Below are 23,490 nucleotides of genomic sequence, written 5' to 3'. Positions count from 1 at the left end.
TTCATAAAAATGAACCAGGCATGGATCCCACAGGACCTGTCCGTCCCTTGTCCAGATTAGACATTAACTACCTCCCCTTAACCAGATATTATTGTACTCCAGGGCACTTCCTCATTCAATCCTATTTTTATTTTCATTTTACCATTATATTGCGAGGCTACCCAAATTTGAATGAACCTCTCCTCTGTCTGGGTGCCGGGGCCTAAATATATGCCAATGGACTGTTCCAATGTTGGGTGACGTGAAGCCTGATTCTCTGCTATGATATGAAGACTGATTCTCTGCTGACATGAAGCCAGATTGTCTGTTACGGGACCTCTCTCCTCTGCCTGGGTGCTGGGCCTAAATTTATGACAATGGACTGTTGCAGTGGTGGCTGACGTGAAGCCTGATTCTCTGCTATGACATGCAGACTGATTCTCTGCTGACATGAAGCCAGATTCTCTGTTACGGGACCTCTCTCCTCTGCCTGGGTGCTGGGCCTAAATATATGCCAATGGACTGTTGCACTGGTGGCTGACGTGAAGCCTGATTGTCTGTTACGGGACCTCTCTCCTCTGCCTGGGTGCTGGGCCTAAATATCTGACAATGGACTGTTGCATTGGTGGCTGACGTGAAGCCTGATTCTCTGCTATGATATGAAGACTGATTCTCTGCTGACATGAAGCCAGATTGTCTGTTACGGGACCTCTCTCCTCTGCCTGGGTGCTGGGCCTAAATTTATGAAAATGGACTCTTACAGTGGTGGGTGATGTGAAGCCTGATTCTCTGCTATGATATGAAGACTGATTCTCTGCTGACATGAAGCCAGATTGTCTGTTACGGGACCTCTCTCCTCTGCCTGGGTGCTGGGCCTAAATTTATGAAAATGGACTCTTACAGTGGTGGGTGACGTGAAGCCTGATTCTCTGCTATGATATGAAGACTGATTCTCTGCTGACATGAAGCCAGATTGTCTGTTACGGGACCTCTCTCCTCTGCCTGGGTGCTGGGCCTAAATTTATGACAATGGACTGTTGCAGTGGTGGCTGACGTGAAGCCTGATTCTCTGCTATGACATGCAGACTGATTCTCTGCTGACATGAAGCCAGATTGTCTGTTACGGGACCTCTCTCCTCTGCCTGGGTGCTGGGCCTAAATATATGCCAATGGACTGTTCCAATGTTGGGTGACGTGAAGCCTGATTCTCTGCTATGATATGAAGACTGATTCTCTGCTGACATGAAGCCAGATTCTCTGTTACGGGACCTCTCTCCTCTGCCTGGGTGCTGGGCCTAAATATATGCCAATGGACTGTTGCACTGGTGGCTGACGTGAAGCCTGATTGTCTGTTACGGGACCTCTCTCCTCTGCCTGGGTGCTGGGCCTAAATATCTGACAATGGACTGTTGCATTGGTGGCTGACGTGAAGCCTGATTCTCTGCTATGATATGAAGACTGATTCTCTGCTGACATGAAGCCAGATTGTCTGTTACGGGACCTCTCTCCTCTGCCTGGGTGCTGGGCCTAAATTTATGAAAATGGACTCTTACAGTGGTGGGTGATGTGAAGCCTGATTCTCTGCTATGATATGAAGACTGATTCTCTGCTGACATGAAGCCAGATTGTCTGTTACGGGACCTCTCTCCTCTGCCTGGGTGCTGGGCCTAAATTTATGAAAATGGACTCTTACAGTGGTGGGTGACGTGAAGCCTGATTCTCTGCTATGATATGAAGACTGATTCTCTGCTGACATGAAGCCAGATTGTCTGTTACGGGACCTCTCTCCTCTGCCTGGGTGCTGGGCCTAAATTTATGACAATGGACTGTTGCAGTGGTGGCTGACGTGAAGCCTGATTCTCTGCTATGACATGCAGACTGATTCTCTGCTGACATGAAGCCAGATTGTCTGTTACGGGACCTCTCTCCTCTGCCTGGGTGCTGGGCCTAAATTTATGAAAATGGACTCTTACAGTGGTGGGTGACGTGAAGCCTGATTCTCTGCTATGATATGAAGACTGATTCTCTGCTGACATGAAGCCAGATTGTCTGTTACGGGACCTCTCTCCTCTGCCTGGGTGCTGGGCCTAAATTTATGACAATGGACTGTTGCATTGGTGGCTGACGTGAAGCCTGATTCTCTGCTATGACATGCAGACTGATTCTCTGCTGACATGAAGACAGATTCTCTGTTACGGGACCTCTCTCCTCTGCCTGGGTGCCGGGGCCTAAATATCTGAGAATGGACTGTTCCAGTGGTGGGTGACGTGAAGCCAGATTCTCTGCTATGGGACCTCTCTCCAATTGATTTTGGTTAATTTTTATTTATTTAATTTTTATTTTTATTCATTTCCCTATCCACATTTGTTTGCAGGGGATTTACCTACATGTTGCTGCCTTTTGCAGCCCTCTAGCCCTTTCCTGGGCTGTTTTACAGCCTTTTTAGTACCGAAAAGTTCGGGTCCCCATTGACTTCAATGGGGTTCGGGTTCGGGACGAAGTTCGGATCGGGTTCGGATCCCGAACCCGAACATTTCCGGGAAGTTCGGCCGAACTTCTCGAACCCGAACATCCAGGTGTTCGCTCAACTCTACTCTTAAACCATGTGCACCTCTATTTGGTTTGTGTGTCACTCCTGTGCACCACATTATTCCTATTTTAGTCATATAACGGATGCTGTTTCTACCATGATATGCTTTTATTTATAGGGAGTAATGGATGTTGAAAATATTTTTTATCTGAACACTATATATGAAATAAAATCAAACTTTAAAACTGCAGTACATTGCCTTAAAAATTTGCCACTGCAGGTCCCAAAGGTGAAGGGGGCAATTCACAATTCAGTCAATGCGTTCTGTAGGACCGCACGTTCCCTATCCCATCAGGAGAAAACCTCTTTAAGCTCAAATCATCCACTTCAGTGTATATAGGCAAAACATCAGGTCCCACAGGTATCCTTTTCCATCAGATATTCCTGTGGAATATCAAAAATTGCACTAATAGTGAAACACTGTGACTCAATGCTCACAAACGCTCATATTATTATACTCACGAGCGCAGGTAATAATGTAGGCACATCAGGTAATCGAAACACCTCGTATTTTCTTTCTTCTTTTTCTCTTTTTCTTCACCGTAACTCTATGGAATATTTAAATCGCTCCAATAGTGAAGCACTGTTTCAAATACTAATACTAAATACTAAAATTATTTTATTGTACTCACAAGCACATGTAAAATACAGGCAAAACAAGATAAACACCATTCTAGCGATCCTGCCCGCACCGGGTTTCGCTCCAAGTTTCATCAGGGGCGTGCCCTACAGACTTTCATGCAAGTCTTTAAATATCCTTATCCTTCCCCTCCCCCTTTTTGCCTATAAATCAAATAAAACTCATATAACCAGCAGAATGTCACCCCACAGTCCACAATAAAAATATATACACTTATCCATCCTATCCCTTCTATTTTTTACATATTTCTTTCTTTATCTATCTCTATTCATTCATGGGGGATCCTATTCATAAATCTTCTCAAGTCCGTCCTCTGATGCAGGGAAACCTCATGTGGTGCTCAACGAGCAGTCCTGATTGGCCAGCGGTTGCATCTCCAACCTCTCACACATCGTATGTAGCCGAGAAGTTCTGAATCGCCCCTATTCAACCAGGCATGGCTTCAGGTCAAACTCCACATTGAGTTCCTGTGGCTGGAACGTATCTAAATATATCCATTTTACTTCTCAACAATCTATCTTTGCAACCACATCACCTGCTCGCCAGTCTCCGTTTACTACTTCCATTCCAGCGAAAAATAAGTCCTCTAGGATTCTTATGGTGGACATTCTTAAAGTGCATGGAAACTCCATGTGTTTCCAGGCCTTTTTTGATATTCCTTATATGTTCCTGTATGCGAACTTTACGTTTTCTCATAGTGCGTCCCACATACTGGGGGCCACACAGGCACTCCAGCATGTAGACAACACCCAAGCTGTCACACGTGATTTGTCCCTTGATTTTGAAATCTTTATTTATTTTATTCGAATGTATCGTCGAAATTCTCATTTGCTTATTTTCTTTACTTCTATTCTTAAATGGGGGGCAGAACCCACACAATTAAAATTGGTACTGTCCCTTCTTCTGGACAGTGTTAAAAAATGATTCAGTTTTGGGAAAAGAAATCCCAGGATTAAAATCTAATCTACTTACTTGAGATAATCCTTTTTATTTACTGATCTAAAATTCACTAGATTTTATTGTATTAAAAAGAACATTAATAAGTTGCTTCCTGAAAATACTGGATGTTGCATAAAAATATTGTGCATATAACAATATCCATGCCCATAACATTTCAAACTTAAATTTGCAGTACTACAAAGTGGAATCAGAAATCTTCACAAGACAGCTTGTTTGTATGCATTGCTTCTATAAATGTGTGGTTATAAAACATTGTGGTTACAAAAAAAAACACTGAAAAAGATTAAAAAAACATCCTGCACTATGTGACAACTATAAGGATGTACATGGCTACAGTTATATAAGAAGATCACTGAAAATAATGCACTAACACAGTAGATGCAAATATAATATATAGACTAAGCCCTATTTCTTATATGATAAAATCGTAGATTCTTAGCCAATATATTTTGATCAAAACACTTTTGTGCCCGCCAACCAGTGACAAGGTGGTCTTGGTCTCAGTCAGGGAGGAACCTACTCTAAACCTGTCTATGCCATTGGGCATCTACATTCAGGAGAGCAGACCCTGCACAAATAATGCATTTTTGGGCACTTTTGCCCCGCCTATTTACAGGCAACTTTGATTAGGTTGTACATATAGCTGTGGTGCTCTTCCTCTCATTCCTCTTGCATCCACATGTAGGGAGTTTGGCTAGAGTCCTGTAAAACTCATACTGTAGTTACAGGAACATCAAGCTGTTTAGAGATGGTATTATAGCCTTTACCTTTAACGTTTGTCTATAATTTTCTTTCTAATTTCTTGAGACAACTCTCTCCTTAGCTTTCTTTAGTCTATGATCAGTGTGGTACACACCATGTTACCAAACAGCACAGTGACTATTTTCACCCTTTAAATAGGCAGACTTTGAAGACACCTATGATGCTAATTACAGGACACACCTTAGTTTTTCAATTGATCAATGATTAGGAAGTGTCTCCTGTTGTTTATTATAATTTTGTATACATTTATTATAATTTCTACTGTATATTCTTAAAGGAATACATGCCTCCCAACTGTTCCTCTTTTGGAGGGACAGTCCCTCTTTTTGGGTCTGGCAAATAAATGTGCATTAATAGACTTACTAAACTTCTCCAGAAAGCTGTTGGGTTCCAACCTATATATTAGACCTTAACATATATAGTTTTTTTCTGAGATTTGGACTGTAAAATATCTATAATCAGATGATTGCTGTTCCCATATTTAAAGTGGTATTCCAGCACAAGAAAAAAGCTGTCCCAAGGGCTGCACATACTGTAAAAACATGACAGAAATTACTCACCTGACCAGTCCTCTGCCCTTGCAGCTCTAATGGTGCAAGGGTTCCCGATGCATTCCCATTTCTTGCTACTGTCTTCACTCAGCAGGGAATGACTGTGAATGGTGCTCAACAAATCATTGGCTGTAGCCATGACCTGCCTCAACCAGTGATTTGATCTTTCACACAATGAGGTGTTAGTGTCCCTCTTAGACCATTCATGAAGTTGAGTGGTATGCTGGGATGGTTGGTTAATAGTATTAGAACTCCATGAGTGGTCGTTGGGGAATATATACTCATTGAAATGCACCAGAATTCTGTCTTGAACCTGCTCTGTACTGGTGTTTCTGCTTTGTTCTACAGAAATAGTGCATTTTTACCCAAGTTTATATTATTTCTTAATATTATGATTTAGAAATCTTCTCCATTATTGCTTATGGACAGAGCTCTTTAGTTGCTTGTATATATCCCATATTGTTATATTCATTCATGTTCAATATTTTCTCTTTTTAAAAAGTGATTATACAACCAGTGGAGTAAATATAGCTTGTGTGGGAAATGCATTCATAACTGAAGCCTTGAGCCTGAGAGCGTTGAAAAGGGTTCCTCTACCCAATATAAGTAAATCTATGATATATTTTTCTGTGGGCTCCGAAGCTTCAAGTTACACCTTTGGTCTGGACTGAACATTTAGTTGTACCAGTCGATAACCCTACTCATTGTAAAAATGTAATTCTTCGACAATGGTCAATTGAACAAAATGGTTGTCACCAAAGTTTCTTTACTTATGATGATCATGTTTTGTTTGAAGCCAACCTGATTGAAAGTCAAGGGATAGAACTAGCATTGTATTGTAGAACTGTAACATTAGTCTCAATAGCTTTTAGCAGTCGTCCCATGTTTCCTAACTCTGTGGTGCCGGTGACTGTAACTCAATCCAGCAAATACAATAGTCTTCTGTGATTTATCCAATAACACTCTTACTGTCGTAGACATCTCTTGAGTTTGGAAAAAAAATCAGTTAGCCAAAGAAGTGCTCAGATCTTCCATCAACCTTATACACACTTTATCTGCTCCTGTATTTGAGTCACCTTGATTGATTTCAAGAGCAATTCAAACCGGCAATCATATGAATTGTGATGTCTAGATGAAAGTGTCAATATCAGTTACTAGTACTTAGAAAATGTCATCAATAAGTCAAGCAAGGAAGAAAAAGTGTGTGTGCGCAGGAGTGTTATGTGAGTCACATCACATTTGCAGAACTGGCAAGCTGCAAAAAGTCAAAAACACAGGGGGGCAGACATACTAATCCTACAGATGACATAAACTTGGACAGCCTTTCTAGACATGCAGCAGATCGCTGTTTACCCAGGACGTTCTGCTGCCCAGAAGCTATGATTTTGGATGCCGGCCAAAATATATGATCACCCTATGAATGAGGATCACCCTATGAATGAGCATCTGTTGATTGGGTACAGCTGAACTCAGAAAGAAAGCTGAGATTTAAATGTGTAAAATACAAGTTTAACTGAATCTTTTCCCACAAAACTATATATCAATTTTCTCAGCTCCTCCTGCTCTGCAACACACTGCCTACAGATTGCACTGCCTTTCATGGTGACAAGTGAATGGGTAAGAAACAAAACATTTTTTCTCTGAAATATATTACAAAGTTTATTATATTCATTAGAGAGGAGCGAATCGAAGCTGACGAAGTGGAACGTGGTAAAAAAAAAATCGCATTTTTACCTAAAATGGCTGCTGCACGTGTGAGGACATGGAGAAAAGAACTCTGGGAAGAAGGGATCACCCATAATGCCATGCATGCAGCCAATCAGAAGCCAGCTAGCCCTGTGATGTCACAGCCCTATATATAGCATTAGTCATCTTGGGTTCTGCCATTTTCCAGTGTACTTAGTGCAGGGAGAGAAGTCAGCAGGTGCTAGGGACAGTGCTAGAAAAAAACTTAATTGTGCTAAAAAACGATTTACAAGTGTAGGAAAAGATTATTCAAGGTGTAGGGAAAGGATAGGCAGTAGTAAAGATCGAGCATGCAAATAAACGTGCAGGTAAGTACTGCCCTCACTGTAATGCCGTAGCCATGTTGGCTGCTGGATTACAGTGATTGGCTAGCCGAGACGCATCATCGGGTGCGATGACGCATGTTCGGCTCATTCTTAGTCAGGGAGTGCTGTGCTGAAGAAGAGACAGACAGTGTAGGGAGTGATTTAAAAATTTTTTACCACGAAAACTTTTCAGAGACCCAAAAGTCCTTTTAAGGACTATTGTGTGGCAGCAGCAATCTATATTTTTAGCGCAACCTGCGTTAAATTGCTAAAACTTTACAGACCCAAAAGTTCTTCTAAGGACTATTGTGTGTGGCAGCAATATCTATTTTTAGTGTATCCTGCGCTAAATAGCGCACAATAGTTAGGCTGCTGCAGACCGCAACATTAGCTGCACCACATCTCCGGTGTAAAGTATGCGCATCCCAAAAAATATCTGTTACATACAGTGTACTTTTTCCGCAGACGGTGTCCACTGCAGACAGTGACATTAGCTGCGCCACATCCCAGTGTAAATTGTGCGCATCCCAAAAATATCTGACATCCAGTGTGCTTTTTCCGCAGACGGTGTCCACTGCAGACAGTGACATTAGCTGCACCACATCCCAGTGTAAATCGCGCATGCAAATGTGCGCATCCCAAAAATATCTGACATCCAGTATACTTTTTCCGTAGATGGTGTCCGCTGCGGAAAGTGACATTAGCAGCGCCACATCTCCTGTGTAAAGTGAGCGCATCCCAAAAATATCTGTGACATACAGTGTCCTTTTTCAATAGACGCTGTCCGCCTCTGACAGTGACATAACCAGTGCCACATCTGCAGTGTAACGTGTGTGCTGAAAAAATTTATCTGTGACATACAGTGTCCTTTTTCGGTAGACGGTGTCTGCTGCGGACAGTGACATTAGCTGCACCACATCTCCAGTGTAAAGTGTGCGCATCCCAAAAATATCTGACATCTAGTGTACTTTTTCCGTAGATGGTGTCCACTGCGGGCAAGGACATTTGCTGCGTCACATATCCTGTGTAAAGTGTGTGCATTCAAAAAATGTCTGTGACATATAGTGTACTTTTTCAATAGATGGTGTCCACTACCCTGACAGCACACTGGGTGAATGTTATGGAGGCTGGGAGTGAGTCATACCCTGGGATGGCACAGGTGTAACCAACGCCAAGCATTGCGGGCCCAAATTCCATCAGGGTCTCCGCCACCACTTCTCCTCCTCCTTCACTTCCACCTCTGAATTATCCGTGTGCACCACCAGTCAGTCATCAGTCGGTAGCTGGAAGCAGTGTAGCACTGCAGTGGGGAAGCCACAGGCCGTGCTGGAGCTGATATGCTTAGGGGACAAACAGCACACCGCCGCAGCTGTGGCAGGGGATAAGAGACCAGACTGAGCTGTGGCTCTCACCACTCAACCTAGAACCAGGCATGGTTTTGTCTGATAACGGCCGTAACTTTGTGGCGGCTTTGGAGCACGGCAAGCTCACACACATACCATGCCTAGCCCACGTCTAAAACTTATTGGTTCAGCGGTTTCTCAAAACCTACCCCAATTTGCCTGAGCTACTGGTGAAGGTGCGCCGCATGTGTGCACATTTCCACAAGTCATCAACAGCTTTAGCCAGTCTGTCAATGCTGCAGCAGCGCTTGAAATTGCCAGCTCACCGGCTGTTGTGCGACGTGGGCACGCGCTGGAACTCGACATTCCACATGTTGGCCAGGCTTTGTGAGCAGCAGAGGGCAGTAGTGGAATACCATCTGCAACATGGTCGTCGCCTTTCTAGTCAGCTTCCGCTATTCACAATCACAAGCAAAGAGTGGGCATGGATGTCTGACCTCTGTGAGGTTTTAAAAAACTTTGTGGAATCAACACAGATGGTGAGCGGCGATAACGCTATTTTCAGCGTAACCATCCCACTTCTGTGTCTACTCAAACGCTGCTCGCAATTAAGGACGACGCTTTGCATGTGGAAGAGGTGGAAATCAGGGAAGACATTACACAGGATGATAGCCAGACCACCCTCAGTTCGTCTTCTCAATGCGAATTGGACGATGAAGAGGAGGAGGAGGAGGAGCAGGAGACGGTTGCCTCTGCTACAGAGGGTAGTACCCATGGAGGTTTAATTCCACCTGTTCTGCGTGGGTGGGCATAAGAGGAAGAAGAGGATGAGGAGATTGAGAGTGATCCTCCTGATGACGACAGCAAAGTCTTGCCTGTTGGTACTCTGGTACACATGGCTGACGTCATGTTAGGCTGCCTTTCCCGTGACCTGTGCGTTATATGCATTTTAGACAACACGGATTACTGGTTGTTCACCCTTCTCGACCACTGCTACAAAGAGAACTTCTTATCTCTCATTCCTCTGGTGGAGAGGACAAGCAAAACGGTGCAATACCAGAAGATCCTTGTTGAAAAATTGCTTCAAAAATTTCCATCTGACAACGCTGGCGGCAGAGTCCGTAGTTCTTTGGCCAACCGAGGAGGGGAGACAAGGAGAACACACAGCAGTTCCAACAGAGGCAGGGCAACACTCTCCAAAGCCTGGGACAGTTTCATGACACCCTGCCAGCACCCTGACCCTGATGCGTGGCCTAGTGTCACAAGGAGGGAAAATTTTTGGAAGATGGTGGAGTACATAGCAGACCATGTCAGCGTCCTCAATAATCCCTCAGTGCCTCACAACTACTGAGTGTCCAAGGCACGAACTGGCGCTCTATGCCTTGGAGGTGCGGGCCTGCCCTGCCTCCAGCGTTTTGTCTGAGCGTGTATTTAGTGCTGCTGGTGGCATTATAACAGATAAGCGTATCCGCTTGTCAACTGAAAATGCTGACAGGTTGACTCTTATAAAAATTAACAAGGCCTGGAATGACCATGACTTCTTGACTCCACTAGAGGAAAGCGGCTGAACATAAAGGCACTTTAAATGTGTTGTTAATAATGTACTGAATACACTGTATTCCCATGCACCCCTTCCACCACAAACAAGGTTATATGGTTGAATCTTCCTTTTCTCATCCTCCATCTCCTCTTCCACCATATCAACATGCTTATTCGTCGGATATAATGCCCTAGCATATCTGCCCTTCACATCTAAAGTTTTACAGGGTCAGCTCAGCTGCAGGCCCTCGTATATAATTTTTTAGAGGGTCAGCTCATCAGCAGGCCCTCACCTACAATGTTTTACAGGGTAGCCCACCAGTAGGCCCTCGCATATAATTTTTTAGAGGGTCAGCTCACCAGTAGGCTTCACCTACAATCTTTTACAGGGTCAGCTCAACTGAAGGCCCTCATATATAAGTTTTTAGAGGGTAAGCTCGCCTTCAGGCCCTCACCTATCACCTTTTAGAGGGTCAGCTCACCATCAGGCCCTCACCTACAATCTTTTACATGGTCAGGTCACCTGCAGGACCGCACCTAAAATCTTTTACAGAGTCAGCTCAACAACAGGCCCGCACCTCAAATATTTTACAGGGTCAGCTCACCTGCAGGCCCGCACCTAAAATCTTTTACAGCGTCATCTCACCTGCAGGCCCGCACCTAATTATACCTAATAGGTAATTTGCGCGCATGCTGCCTTGCTTGGATGTGGTAGACGTAGCCGTTTCTCAGGCTCCCTCTCCGGAATTGAACACTGATTCACCGTTACCCGTGGTCACCATGGTTTAAGCTGAAAATAACAGCAAAAGTTGATAGGGCAGATATCCAAATGGATCGTCGCCATCACACGGAGCGTGTGATCGGCCCCAGATTATCTAGAGTCACCAAAGCGGCAGCAGGCCCTCGCCCATAATGTTTTAGATGGTCAAATCAGCAGGTCCTTGCTCCAAATGTTTTTGATGGTCATTAGCAGGCCATCAATCATAATTTTTCAAGGCTGCTTATGATGCCCTCCTTTATGTGTAACAAAGGGTGTATTGGCGTGCCGGTTCCTTGTAATTTATGAGTGTAAGAGTCCCACTACAGGAACAATTGGACCACAATGTGAATAAGCCCTTTATGTGATATACAGGTTGTATCGGAGTGCCTCTTACTTGTTATTTTTGGCAGCACTTGCACTTTATATGCAAGTAAATATACAGGAAAGAATGTTTCCTAACAATTTTTCCTCTAAAATCGATTTTATCTTCGGTTTTCTGCGTATTATTGTCAGTCTGTAAAAGTGGCGTACTAATCGGACATCGTTCCCAGCAGCGACCTGGGAGTCCAAGATGCATCCAGACATCCTCCTCATGCTGTTCCCAAACCATTTCGGTGGTGTTTCCATCAATTTCTGAACTTTCCCTATGAGCCAGGCACCCTCATCTCTTCAGAGCAGGGGGTGCCTTGTTTAATGCTCGGGTTCTCCCATTGACTTCCATTATACTCGGGTGCTCGGTAGAGCACCCAAGCATCCCGATATGTTCGGCCAGAGCACCCGAGCACTTTGGTGCTCGATCAACACTAATAGGGAGGAATCATTCCACTGCATTTATGTTGAACAAGGTTCAGTAGGGGAGGTTACAGCATTGGTAATAGGAACAATCCTATTACACCTTGCTGCACTGACTGGAGATCCAAATTGCCATTATACAGTTCTGCAATTCCAGCAAACCGTTCTTATTAGGGTGCAAGTGCTGTTTGTAACAGGCATTAACAGGGTTTATCACAAGGAAATGTTTCTGTCTTATTTGCCCTTGTGCAGTGCAGTTATATGTCCTAAAGCATTTTTTGGCTTGTATTAGTGGAAAAAGAAAAATATATATTTTTCCTCTCAGCGATGCAGTTATCTGTTCTAAAGCCTTTTGCGGCGTGTATTAGTGGAAAAAGAAAAAACATACATAGGGCACAACTACAGCATAACATTTTCTATGGATATTCTATGGTGTAGCACTGCGACATGCAACATGCTGCAACTGCGACGCGACTGTCGCAGAAAAATCTATTTTGGATGTTTTTATGCCATAGATTATCATTATAAAAATTTTGCGTGACAAACGTCCTCGTGTAGCCCTAGCCTTAGTGGCAAAATAAAAATATATTTGCTGTTCAGCAGTGCAGGTATATGTTGTAAATCTTTTGTGACATGTATTAGTGGAAAAAGAAAAAATATATTTGCCGATCAGTCGTGCAGTTATCTGTTCTAAAGCCTTTTGTGGCATTTATTAGTGGAAAAAGAAAAAATATATTTGCCGATCAGTGGTGCAGTTATCTGTTCTAAAGCCTTTTGTGGCATGTATTAGTGGAAAAATAAAAAATATATTTGCCGTTCAGGAGTGCGGTTATCGGTTTTATTAGTGGAAAAAGAAAAATATATTTGCCGTTCAGCGGTGCAGTTATCGGTTTTAAAGCATTTTGTGGCGTTTATTAGGCTAGGGCTAAACGACTACATGTGTCGTGCAACAATAAGTCATGCGATACATAGGCCACAACTGCAGCGCGACATTGATGTTGCACCAATGTCACGCAAAAAGTTTTATAATGGTATTCTATGGTGTTGCACTGCAACATGCGACATGCTGAGACTGCGACGCGACAGTCGCCGAAAAATCCATTTTGGATGTTTTTTTTGCCATAGACTATCATTATAAAAATTGTTGCGCGACATTGCTGCGACATCAATGTCAGGCGACAAATGTCGTTGTTTAGCCCTAGCCTTAGTGGCAAAATAAAAATATATTTGCCATTCAGCAGTGCAGTTATATGTTATAAATCCTTTTGTGGCGTGTATTAATGGCAAAATAAAAATATATTTGCTGTTCAGCAGTGCAGTTATATGTTCTAAAGCCTTTTGTGGCGTGTATTAGTGGAAAAAGAGAGAATATATTTGCAGTTCAGCGGTGCAGTTATATGTTCTAAAGCCTTTTGTGGTGTGTATTAGTGGAAAAAGAAAAAATATATTTGCCGGTCAGGGGTGCAGTTATATGTTCTAAAGCCTTTTGTGGCGTGTATAAGTGGAAAAAATAAGGGCCTATTTGCCAATCAGCGGTGCAGTTATATGTTATAAAGCCCTTTTTGGCGTGTATTAGTAGTACAAAAAATAATTTGCCGTTGTGTGGTGAAGTGAGAAAATTACAGCCCTTTTTGTTGTGTATTAGTGGTAAAAAACAAAAGGGCTTATTTAGCCGTTGTGTGTTGAAGTGAGAAAATTACAGAGTTTTTTGGGGTGTTTTACAGCAGTTCTCTCTCTGTTTTGGATCCACTCCTGTTTTTTTGGGGGCATTAGCACAGACAGGATCTGTTTTTTGTGGGTTATTGTTCTGACAGATCAGAGGAAGGGCAAAATAATCAGTGACGTCAACACAAACTTACTGCTGACACCCTTTCCACTCTGTTGGGGGGCTCTACTTGTATAAGCGTTTAATAAAACAGGTTCTGTTGACATCTATGTGATTTCAGCTGACGATGGTGTAAAAGTAGTGTGCTTCTTCTTGACGCTAACATCGACCTGTATGGCTGAGTTCATACTTGAGTTATTTGGTCTGGTGGCCCCGTGACTGCCCAAATAAGTGAAGTGCACAGTGATTCTAAGAGTGACACCTGTCATCTGCATGTCATACGGACTCACAGTATTATTTCACTATCACAGCAGACTCCCTATGCGTGTTATTGCAAGGCACAGTGTTTTACACCACTATAACGGCTCTTTGCAGCCAGGAAATAGCCGTTTTTTTACGCGATTCACCGCAAATAAATTCGGATCGAAGCAAATTAAAAAATTCGGGGAACTGGCCGAATCAAAATTTTGAAAAATTCGCTCAGCTCTAATATTCATCTATACTACTGATTTATGCAATACTTGTTAAAAAGTAAAGTGACCATTTAGATATGCACTAGTATTATAGGATAATGATATTTATACTGATATTTACATGGCTATAAAGATATACTAATTATTTGGTACAGAACTCAAAAAGGACCTTCACCTTAAGGCCCCTTTCACCTGAGCGAGTTTTCACCGGGGGTGCAATGCGTGACGTGAAAGCATAGCACCCGCACTGAATCCTGACCCATTCATTTCAATGGGGCTTTGTACATGAGCTTTTTTTTTTTTAACGCATCAGTTCTATGTTGCGCGAAAAACACAGAATGTTCTATATTCTGCATTGTTCACGCAGCCCTTGCCCCATAGAAGTGAATGGGGCTTCAGTGAAAAACGCATTGCATCCGGATGCAAGTGCGGATGGAATGCGTTTTTCACTGATGGTTGCTAGGAGACGTTGTTTGTAAACCTTCCGTTTTTTATTACGCGCGTGAAAAACACATCAAAATGCATTGCACTCACGCAGACAAAACTGACTGAACTTGCTTGCAAAGTGGTGACAGTTTCACTGAACGCACTCTGGACGCATCCGGACCTAATCCTTCATGCTTGTGTGAAAGGGGCCTAAAGAGGTTTACAACACTCCAGATATTGATGGCCTGTCCTCAGGAATAGGTCATCAAAACTGATTAGGGTCTGACACCCTCACTGATTAGTTGTTCTCTGCAGCACAACTCTGGTGTAGTGGCTGTGCCATGTTAATGCAGCTCAACTCCCATTCAAGCGAGCTTCTGGCTATCATTCTGGCTCTGTCTGAGACCAGTAACTGCAGGGAACAGCTGATTGTTGGGGGTGCCAGGTGTCCTTCCCCCACCGATCGGATAATAATAATCTCACCAGAGAAGAGGTCAAGAAACGCCTTTAAGAGGTTTTCCCATCATTGGCATTTATTACTATGATAAAAAAAACTATCGCAGTAGGCCACACCAATCACTAGAATGAGGTTCTGAGCACTCTTCTCATCATATGACTACAGCAAATTTTTGTTCCGTATGTTGCTATAAGTTGTCTTTTTTCATCCATATTTGTTATTTTCTTAAAGGATTAAAATGATACTTTTTGCTGTTTTTGTAATGTTTCTAAAATACGGATGCAAAAAAAACAACACTTATTCTAATACAGAACATGCATTTTTAAATTAAGCCCATCAACGTCGATAGGCAAAAAAGGATACCAATACCGATGTGTTGGAACGTGCTGTGTATTAAAAACAAATAGAAATGTGAATAAAGCCATTCACATGTATTGGTACAGTACATTCAATGAATAAAACCCGAATTAATACAATCCGTAACACAGAAGTGTGAATGAGCCCTAACACCGATTCCATTTTATTGGTGCATATGCTTTAAGATCTGAGCAACATGTCATTTTCAAGGCAACAGGAAGACACAGAAGTTTTCAAATTATTTTTTATTTATTTTTTAAAAATATGTTTTGAGTTTTGCTAGTGTATATCAGTTTCACTGAATCATAGGTAATAGGCAGTTAAAGACACTGTGAGGGTCGCCTGAACAGTGATGAATTTTATCGGCGAGCAAGAATCCTTAAACATTTGAACTTGGCGCCCTATTAGTACATATACATTCTAACACTTTTTTTTTTTTTACATCTAAAATTACTGAGAGATACAATGTCAGCACTTATAAATATACAAACTGAAGTCCTAGTACCTACTGTACACATGGTTTTTATTCTAACTTTTGAAAGTATTGCACATGGTAAGACGCATTTTTAGACTAAAGCGGTATTTGTTTATTTGAATCTTTCAGGACTTTAGTTTTTAAGCACAAAATAAAAGAAAAAGATTGACACCTTCAAAATACACAATTAAGTATCTTAAAGGCTTGTACGGATACATGCATGCAATTGTTCTGCAACCCTCATAGACATACCTTCTATGTCAACAGGTCAGCACATAAAAATAAGGATCAAGCACACATGAGACCTATTTTAGACATTGTTTGTATACCACAACACCCTAAAATCTCGTTCAGGTGGTTGTATGGATGGGGAGCCTTAAAAACCAGTGCACTCATTCAGTGTCCCACACAGAACTCAGCCAGAACTTATTAATGGAAGTGACAGTCCCATGTCTAGGTATATCTGCTGATGAAATGCTGTATGTTGAGTTAGTCTTCAATTTCCCAATATCATGTAAGATTGTGTATTTGAAGAGTACATGCATTCAGGGAGTGTGATTAATGAAAGCGAAAGTAATATGCCAAGTAGCAGAAGGGTTAAAGAAGGGACTCAGGCTTACTTAAAGACTAAGGACTCCTCTGACCTAGAGTAAAGATTTATGTCTGTGGTTACATGTACCTTGAAAAAATTACACTGAGTTTCAGACTGCAATCTTCATTTCTTAATTCATTTTGAGAACCCCTTCCTAATATTCCATTTGGAAACTTCTCCTAGTTCTTGTCTTTTGTGGACAATAGTGCATACTGGATGTTTGTCCAGGATGCTGCTTCCTTCACTTACTCTTTTTTATCAGCATAGCTACAATCCTTGAATGATTTCTCATTCCAGTGCACATGAAATATATGTAAAGTAGCCTACTGAAAAAACACAGTTCCTTGAAGAAGAGCCTCCTGTACTTTATTCCTTATTGTGGGAACTTATTGATGCCCAGTCCACATCAATTGTATGATAAATGACTGGTAAACTTAAAACTGTTCCCACTCTGTTCCACAGCATCCATTTTCATCATTATTCACATTCTGCAATTCTGTTCATGTATGTAATAGTAATAATACTCTCACAATCTCTCATATAATTCTAAAGGCCAAACCAACTGGGTGAGAATGGAATTGTACTCAAATGAACCAAGCTGCTTCATGTGATACAATTGTATTGTATTTGTTACACATATGCTTTAACTTTATTCAATTAATGACAATAGGTCTACCCTGCATTTAAAGTGGTTTTAGAAACCTCTCTTGTGGGTGTGCTGTGTATGGTATTGCAGCTCAGCCCTATTCAAGTTAACGATGCTACATTGCAATATTGGAGACATCTTATTCACAAGAGTGGTGCTGTTTCTGAGAGAAAGCAGTCAAGTTTGTCTAATTTTATACAACTCAATAAAGCGACCATCTTGACCAAAATAAAAATTTCACAAGACATGCGTAATTAAACAATCTGCTGTCCTCTGTTTTAATCTTCGTGGTGTGGGTCCAGTCCACTTCTTCATTTCAAAAGAATAACTACTAGCTTCTCAGACTGCTTTATACACAATTTTTGGGTAGTCTAAGACACTCCCTCTGCTCTTTGTTAATCAATTTAGCAGGGTGGAAGTGTCTCAGGCTAGAAAAACATATGAGCACATTTATTAATACCAACGAGTTATACGCCGGTCTTAAGTTATGTTGAGGCGCAGGCTACTACATAACTTTGGCCCCTGCTGTTAGCGCCTGTGCAGAATGCTTTTAACTGGTGTAGACTGGTGTAAACTGATGGATGAGACAGGTCGGCCCGCCCAAGGCATGCCCTTTTTTTCAGCCAAAAGTGGCGTGAGCGAAGTAAAGTCATAGATTTTGTTGCAAAATCTATGACCTAATTACTCAAAAAAGGGCGTAAATCAAATCATAAATGACTGCCATAGTGTCTATACAGTGGTCTAAGATGTTGGTGGCTAATTTACCAAAATTAAGACCGTACTGAGAATCAGAGGAACTGTGGCAGAAATATTAAAGAGGAGGCCACTAAGTATTGTAACATTGTAGGCATTATTCTTTGCTTGTTAAACTTTTTTTGTTAACTAGAGGGTCATTAAAGGGGTTTTCTGAGATCTTTTTAATGATCATCTATCTTCACAGATTTCCCTAGGCCATTTGATGTCGCATTTATTGGTCACATGGCTTAGGCGCAGCTCAGCCCCATAAAAGTGAATTTGGCTGCAGTGCGATACTAAGGATACCCGCTATCAAATGGCGCTGCGCTTATTGAGCAGGGAGAAGGCTGTGGCACTACTGTGAGCGCCGGTGCCTTCTCAAACAGCTGATTGGGGGGATCCTAGGTGTCGGACCCCCACCCATCAGATACTGATGACCTATCCAGAGGATAGACCATCAGTAAAAAGATCTTCGAAAACCCTTTTAAGGTAAGATACCACTACTTCAGTTGTACAATACTTACATTTTAAATGTGAGGACCCTAACTAAAGGAGATTTGTCATGAAGGCCATTAGTTATGAAGTGTCATTAATGCATAATTCTTAAAAATATTCTATTTAATTTGGTATGAATTTGGGGCTGAGGGTGAGAGTCCCAATGGCAGAGTATGCTTAGAGGCAGAATGAACATTATAAAGCAACTTTTAAAAGGGCTCAATACACTTGTCTGCCAGGACTCTGAAATATGTAGCCGGCAGGATGAAAAGTCACAAGACTAAATGGATTCTTTTGTTAACAAGCTGCTAAGCCACGGGGGTGGTTATAAAGTACGGAAGTCCCATAGAAATCAATTAATGTATGCTTATCCTTACAGCATCGCTGCACTTTGAAGACTGATAAATAACTCCTTCTGTTCTGATGTGAATCTCTGTAAGAGATGTCCTTCCCACTCTCTAGTAATATGTAAATTAATGAGCATGCCAATGTGGAGCAGCCAGGAATAAAACCTCACTGCTAAATATTTGATATTCTGATGTATTGATCAAAAACATTTGTCTATTTTTGTTGCCTTACTATAATTTGGTTTTACTAGGGTTGTTTTACATGTCAAACCCCAAACCTCGCATGTCAAGGAAATGTCTAGTAATAAGTAACTGATAAATATTAATGACACATGGGAAAAGGTTAGTCCAGCACCAGAAAATGGGTAAGTTTTATCCAGAATAGCGCCACTCTTTTCCTTGGGTTGTGTCTGGTTTTGCCACTCAGCCTCCCTCATTTTAAATGTAATTGGTCAGGAGAATTTAATCCCCCAACCCACCACCAACCTGTTACCCATGGTGGTAAAGGGTTAACAATGATGTCCTTCTATATTCTGACCAATCCAGTATAACATAGAAAAATTACCTGTAAGGGCTGCAGAGTCTCGCACATCAGGTCCCCAGACTGAGGTCCCACAAGCCGGGTATGTCACCTCTAGTCTGTGCACACTGCACACATGAAACCAATGCCAATTTACTGCGCATGCAGTTGCTGCCGGAGCTGCCTTATGATGAAGTACAGGGGTGTAGCTATAAGGGTTGCAGAGGTGGCAGTTGCTGGTATTATAGAAAGTGCATGCTGGGAGGGCTCTATTAAAGATTTTGCACTGGGGCCCAGAATGTTCAAGTTGGCTGGAGGGAAGGTGTTAGGTCAAGAAGTTGGCATGGGGGGTTCTGTTTCAATTTTTGCCTTAGGCAACAGGAGGCCTATGTCTCTTTCCTCAAAGCACTGAGGGAAGGGGGGCCCAAGCTGAACTCTTGCACCAGGGCTCATGAGCCTTTAGCTACGCCCTTGATGACGTGCCAAGTCTGTGGGACATCAATCAAGCCCAGAGAGGACAGGCCAGTGTGACTCTTCAGAGGAGTGGCTCCACCCCCGTGGTCGTTTGTGAAATCAGAGTAACAGTCTTATTGGTGGTTTTGGATTGCTCCACTTACTGTTTGCAATATGATGTTTTCTCTACAGATTTGCAGAACATGTTGGATTCAAAGGCCAATATGGATCCATAATTTGGCTTCCATAGAGCACTTTAGGCCCATACTGTGTCTCCAATTTTACATAATGCCAATTTTTAAAAAAATGTTGTACAACTGTAACGGGGAGCCGGCATCCAGCGCCGCCGGCATCCAGCTAGTGAAGAGGAGTGAGGACATGGCAACCAGAGGCGGGAAGGACCCGGCCGCACACGCTTCCACGGCGTGGCCGGCATCCTCCATCCCCTAGGCAATAAGCACATGGGGAACTGAGCGTCAATATTGATGAGTCGGCGCTCAGCTGTTCTGAATTGCGGGGGATAGGTCATGTGATGCTGGCCACGTCACATGACCCATCAGAAAGACCTATTTAAACAGGAAAGCTGCTGGCCACAGGTTGCCTGTAATTGGTCTTGCTACCATTACCAGCAGTTTCCTATTGTGCATTTCTGTGTTCTTGGACCTAGGCTCTGTTTTTGACCTTGACCTTGTGACTTCCCTGGATTTGACGGGACCTCTTGGCTTCTGACTCCGGATTGTGTTTTGACCTCGTAATTGTATTCCTCCCTGTGTACCTGCGTGACCTCCTTGCTTTGGCTTTCCTGACTCTATTACGGTATTCCTCTTATTTTCTTAGGCCCCTGCACGTATCTAAGCGAGGGAATGCCGCCAATTTGTACGCCGTCGGTTAGGACGGGCCGTGCAAGTAGGCAGGGACAGAGGTGGGGTGGAGTTTAGGGCAGCACTTATCCCTCCCCTCTGTCGTGACAATAACATTTGTTGCACCTTCAACAGGAGAGGAGTGCGACTGGTCAAACTGTTCTTTTATGGTGCCTACAAGTAGCATAACACATAATTGCAATAATGCGATGATCGCAAAATAGCCCCTTTTTACTGTTGTAGATGTAGGTGGAAAAATAGTACTTTCTTTAATTAATTTTTTACATATTTGTACTATTTACAGGTATATGATGAGCAATATATTTCTGTTTGCAAGTTTCATAAAGATGTATTCTACTAAATATGTTAATAGGTATTTCTGTTGTCAAAGGATAAATTAATTTAGGAAGCAAATTCTAATTGATTCATTCAGTAATGGTGATGACATGCTGAACATAATAATGAAAACAGTAGATTAATGTGACTATTCAGGTAAGTGAACTCTAATGGTAGACTTCAAACCAACTGTGACTCGAGGTCTACAAATCATGTTACTTCCCATCCAAATCAGAATGTCATAATTGTGACATTACTATTATGGGGAGGAAGAAGACATTTCGCATGGAATTATCAGCAAGCACGAGTTTTATATTAAATGATTATTCCCACCTCAGATATCAATTGCAAATACACAGGATATGCCATAAATGTCTGCTAGATGTGAATCCCACCTCTGGGACCTGCATCTATCTAAAACAGGGCTATCCTGGCCTAGATGTGGTGGCCATAGGTGGTTGGGACTTCATAAGCAACCAAGCTTACTGTTTCTGTATCTCACAAGTTAGGAAAACCATGTAGCTTGCTGGGATATGCTGTTTCTGTACTTATATTTGCTTCTATGAGATTTATGGAAACAGCATACCACAGCACACTCAACTGTTTCCATAGTCCTGACCACCTCTGGCCGCTGTATACAAGATGGACAACGTTGGGGAGCCCGATTCTAGAGATATATGCAAGTCCCAGAGGTACAGCATTTATAGCACAATTATGGCATATCTCATGGATATGCCATAAATGTCTGAGATTGCAATAACTCTTTAATGTATCATATAAAGCAAATGTTTGAAACCCCAGTGAAGACGTCAAGCTAGAGAATAGTTCTTATGGTCCTACCTACATATTAGTACTTTCTTTCCACCATCATCAACTACAGAAACACTGTATAATGTATGTCTGTCTTGTGGCTAAAAACTAGCTCTAAACCCAAGGACAAAGAGTGTCAGACATGTGTGCTTGATTCTGGAGATAACAAATGGGATAATCCAATGTTAGATTATATGCCAACAAAGCCATATTTTTAAAGGAAAATGAATAAACGTGTTTCTTTTGTCTGCCGTAGACCAGCTCACTTAGAATATGGGAGGGAAATGAGCTGCAATTTCAAAGCAGTCAGTCAACAGGCACACTTGCATGCTCACACACACAATTTCTGTTGAATTATAATGTACATTCAGCTGTGTTTCCTGATCGCTGTGGCATCTGATAACTATTTACTGCAGTCTTCCAAACTTGGTGGCATGGCCCATATAGGGATGTGCTGTTCAGGGTCTACCAAATGTATCCTCCGTCATCTGCCTCGCCTGTCTCGCCCTCTTCTTCTTCTGCTTCCTCACCAGCATCTTCTGTCTCTTTCTCTTCTTCATCTTCCCAGCCAACACCACTACCGAAATCTCCAGAGAATCCAACAACGTCATCTGGTATCAAAGAGGGGACAACAGTTTGGTCTCATGATAGAAATGAGTTGTTACGTTTTAAGTTAATGTCCACCACCATTTTTAAAAAAAATGTAATTACCGTATGTTTCGCCCTATAAGATGTATTTTTTCCACCCCAAAGTGGGAGAAAAATGTCAGTTTGTCTTATGGGGCGAATACTAATCAGGGCTTCTATTACTGTGGCGTTCATTCGTACAGTAGGACCGGGGAGAGGTGAATGCAGTGCTGCATGTGCTGGCTCTGTACTCACAGCTTCCTGGCCTTCGTCTGCCAGCGCCACATACTGTGCTGCGACCTGAGCACAGTATGAGAACGTAGGCATGCTCTGTGTCCTGATGCCATGGAATGTCAGGTCACAGTGCAGAGTGGCATGAAGAGAGTTGGATCTCAGAAGAAGAACCGGGCACCTGGAACAGGAGAGTTAAGTTGATATTTTTCTTGTCTGATCTGATTTGGGAGTCTAATTAACATTACTGGTCTAAGCTGAGGTCTGATTAACATTTGGGGTCTGAGCTGGGGTCTGATTAACATTGGGAGTCTGAGCTGAGGATTGATTAACATTGGGAGTCTGATCTGAGGATTGATTAACATTGGGAGTCTGATCTGTTTGATGAAAAATATTTATTTTCTTATTTTCCTTCTCCATAATTTTCCATAATAGGTGCGCCTTATGGGCAGATGCGTCTTATAGGGTGAAAACACAATTACAATAGCTTCAAAATTCTGGGTTGATTAATTTCTTAAATGATACAATTCTGTCATTTCCAGTCACCACTAGAGGGAGTTTGGGATTTTAATGTGTACTCTTGTATCCTTGAGTTCAATGTACTAACAGTATGATCCCTATGGTGGTTGCTACAAGATAAATGCCTTACTCCCCTTCAAGTCATACAGAAGACTAGGAAGTTTGCATCTTGATGGCTTTCTGAGATAAACAACTGATAACATGAAATCTAGACATTTCTCACTGATAAGACATATTGCACTCAGACGCTTCTCTCATTTGACTTAAGGTCCACGCCCCCAAAGCTTTGACTGAAGGGGCCAGGCAATGGAGACAACTCATTTGAAACACGAAGAAAAA

The 23,490-nt window shown here is 42.2% G+C and overlaps 1 protein-coding gene across 3 annotated transcripts in view; it reads right to left on the bottom strand.

The window, feature by feature from the left end:
- Nucleotides 1–15,735: 15,735 nt before the first annotated feature.
- Nucleotides 15,736–23,490, bottom strand: part of SPOCK2 (SPARC (osteonectin), cwcv and kazal like domains proteoglycan 2) — a 168,512-nt gene continuing 160,757 nt past the window's right edge. For all 3 annotated transcript variants that reach the window (XM_044296495.1, XM_044296496.1, XM_044296497.1), the window contains one exon: nt 15,736–22,385. In XM_044296495.1, the coding sequence (XP_044152430.1) occupies nt 22,240–22,385 (146 nt within the window). In that variant the 3' untranslated portion in view covers nt 15,736–22,239. The remainder of the gene's footprint in view (nt 22,386–23,490) is intronic.

This window comes from Bufo gargarizans, chromosome 6 (assembly GCF_014858855.1).
Source record: "Bufo gargarizans isolate SCDJY-AF-19 chromosome 6, ASM1485885v1, whole genome shotgun sequence".
Classification (NCBI taxonomy): Eukaryota; Metazoa; Chordata; class Amphibia; order Anura; family Bufonidae; genus Bufo; species Bufo gargarizans.
The sequence above is the reverse complement of the archived record's forward strand: the minus strand, read 5'-3'. Positions and strand labels throughout refer to the sequence as shown.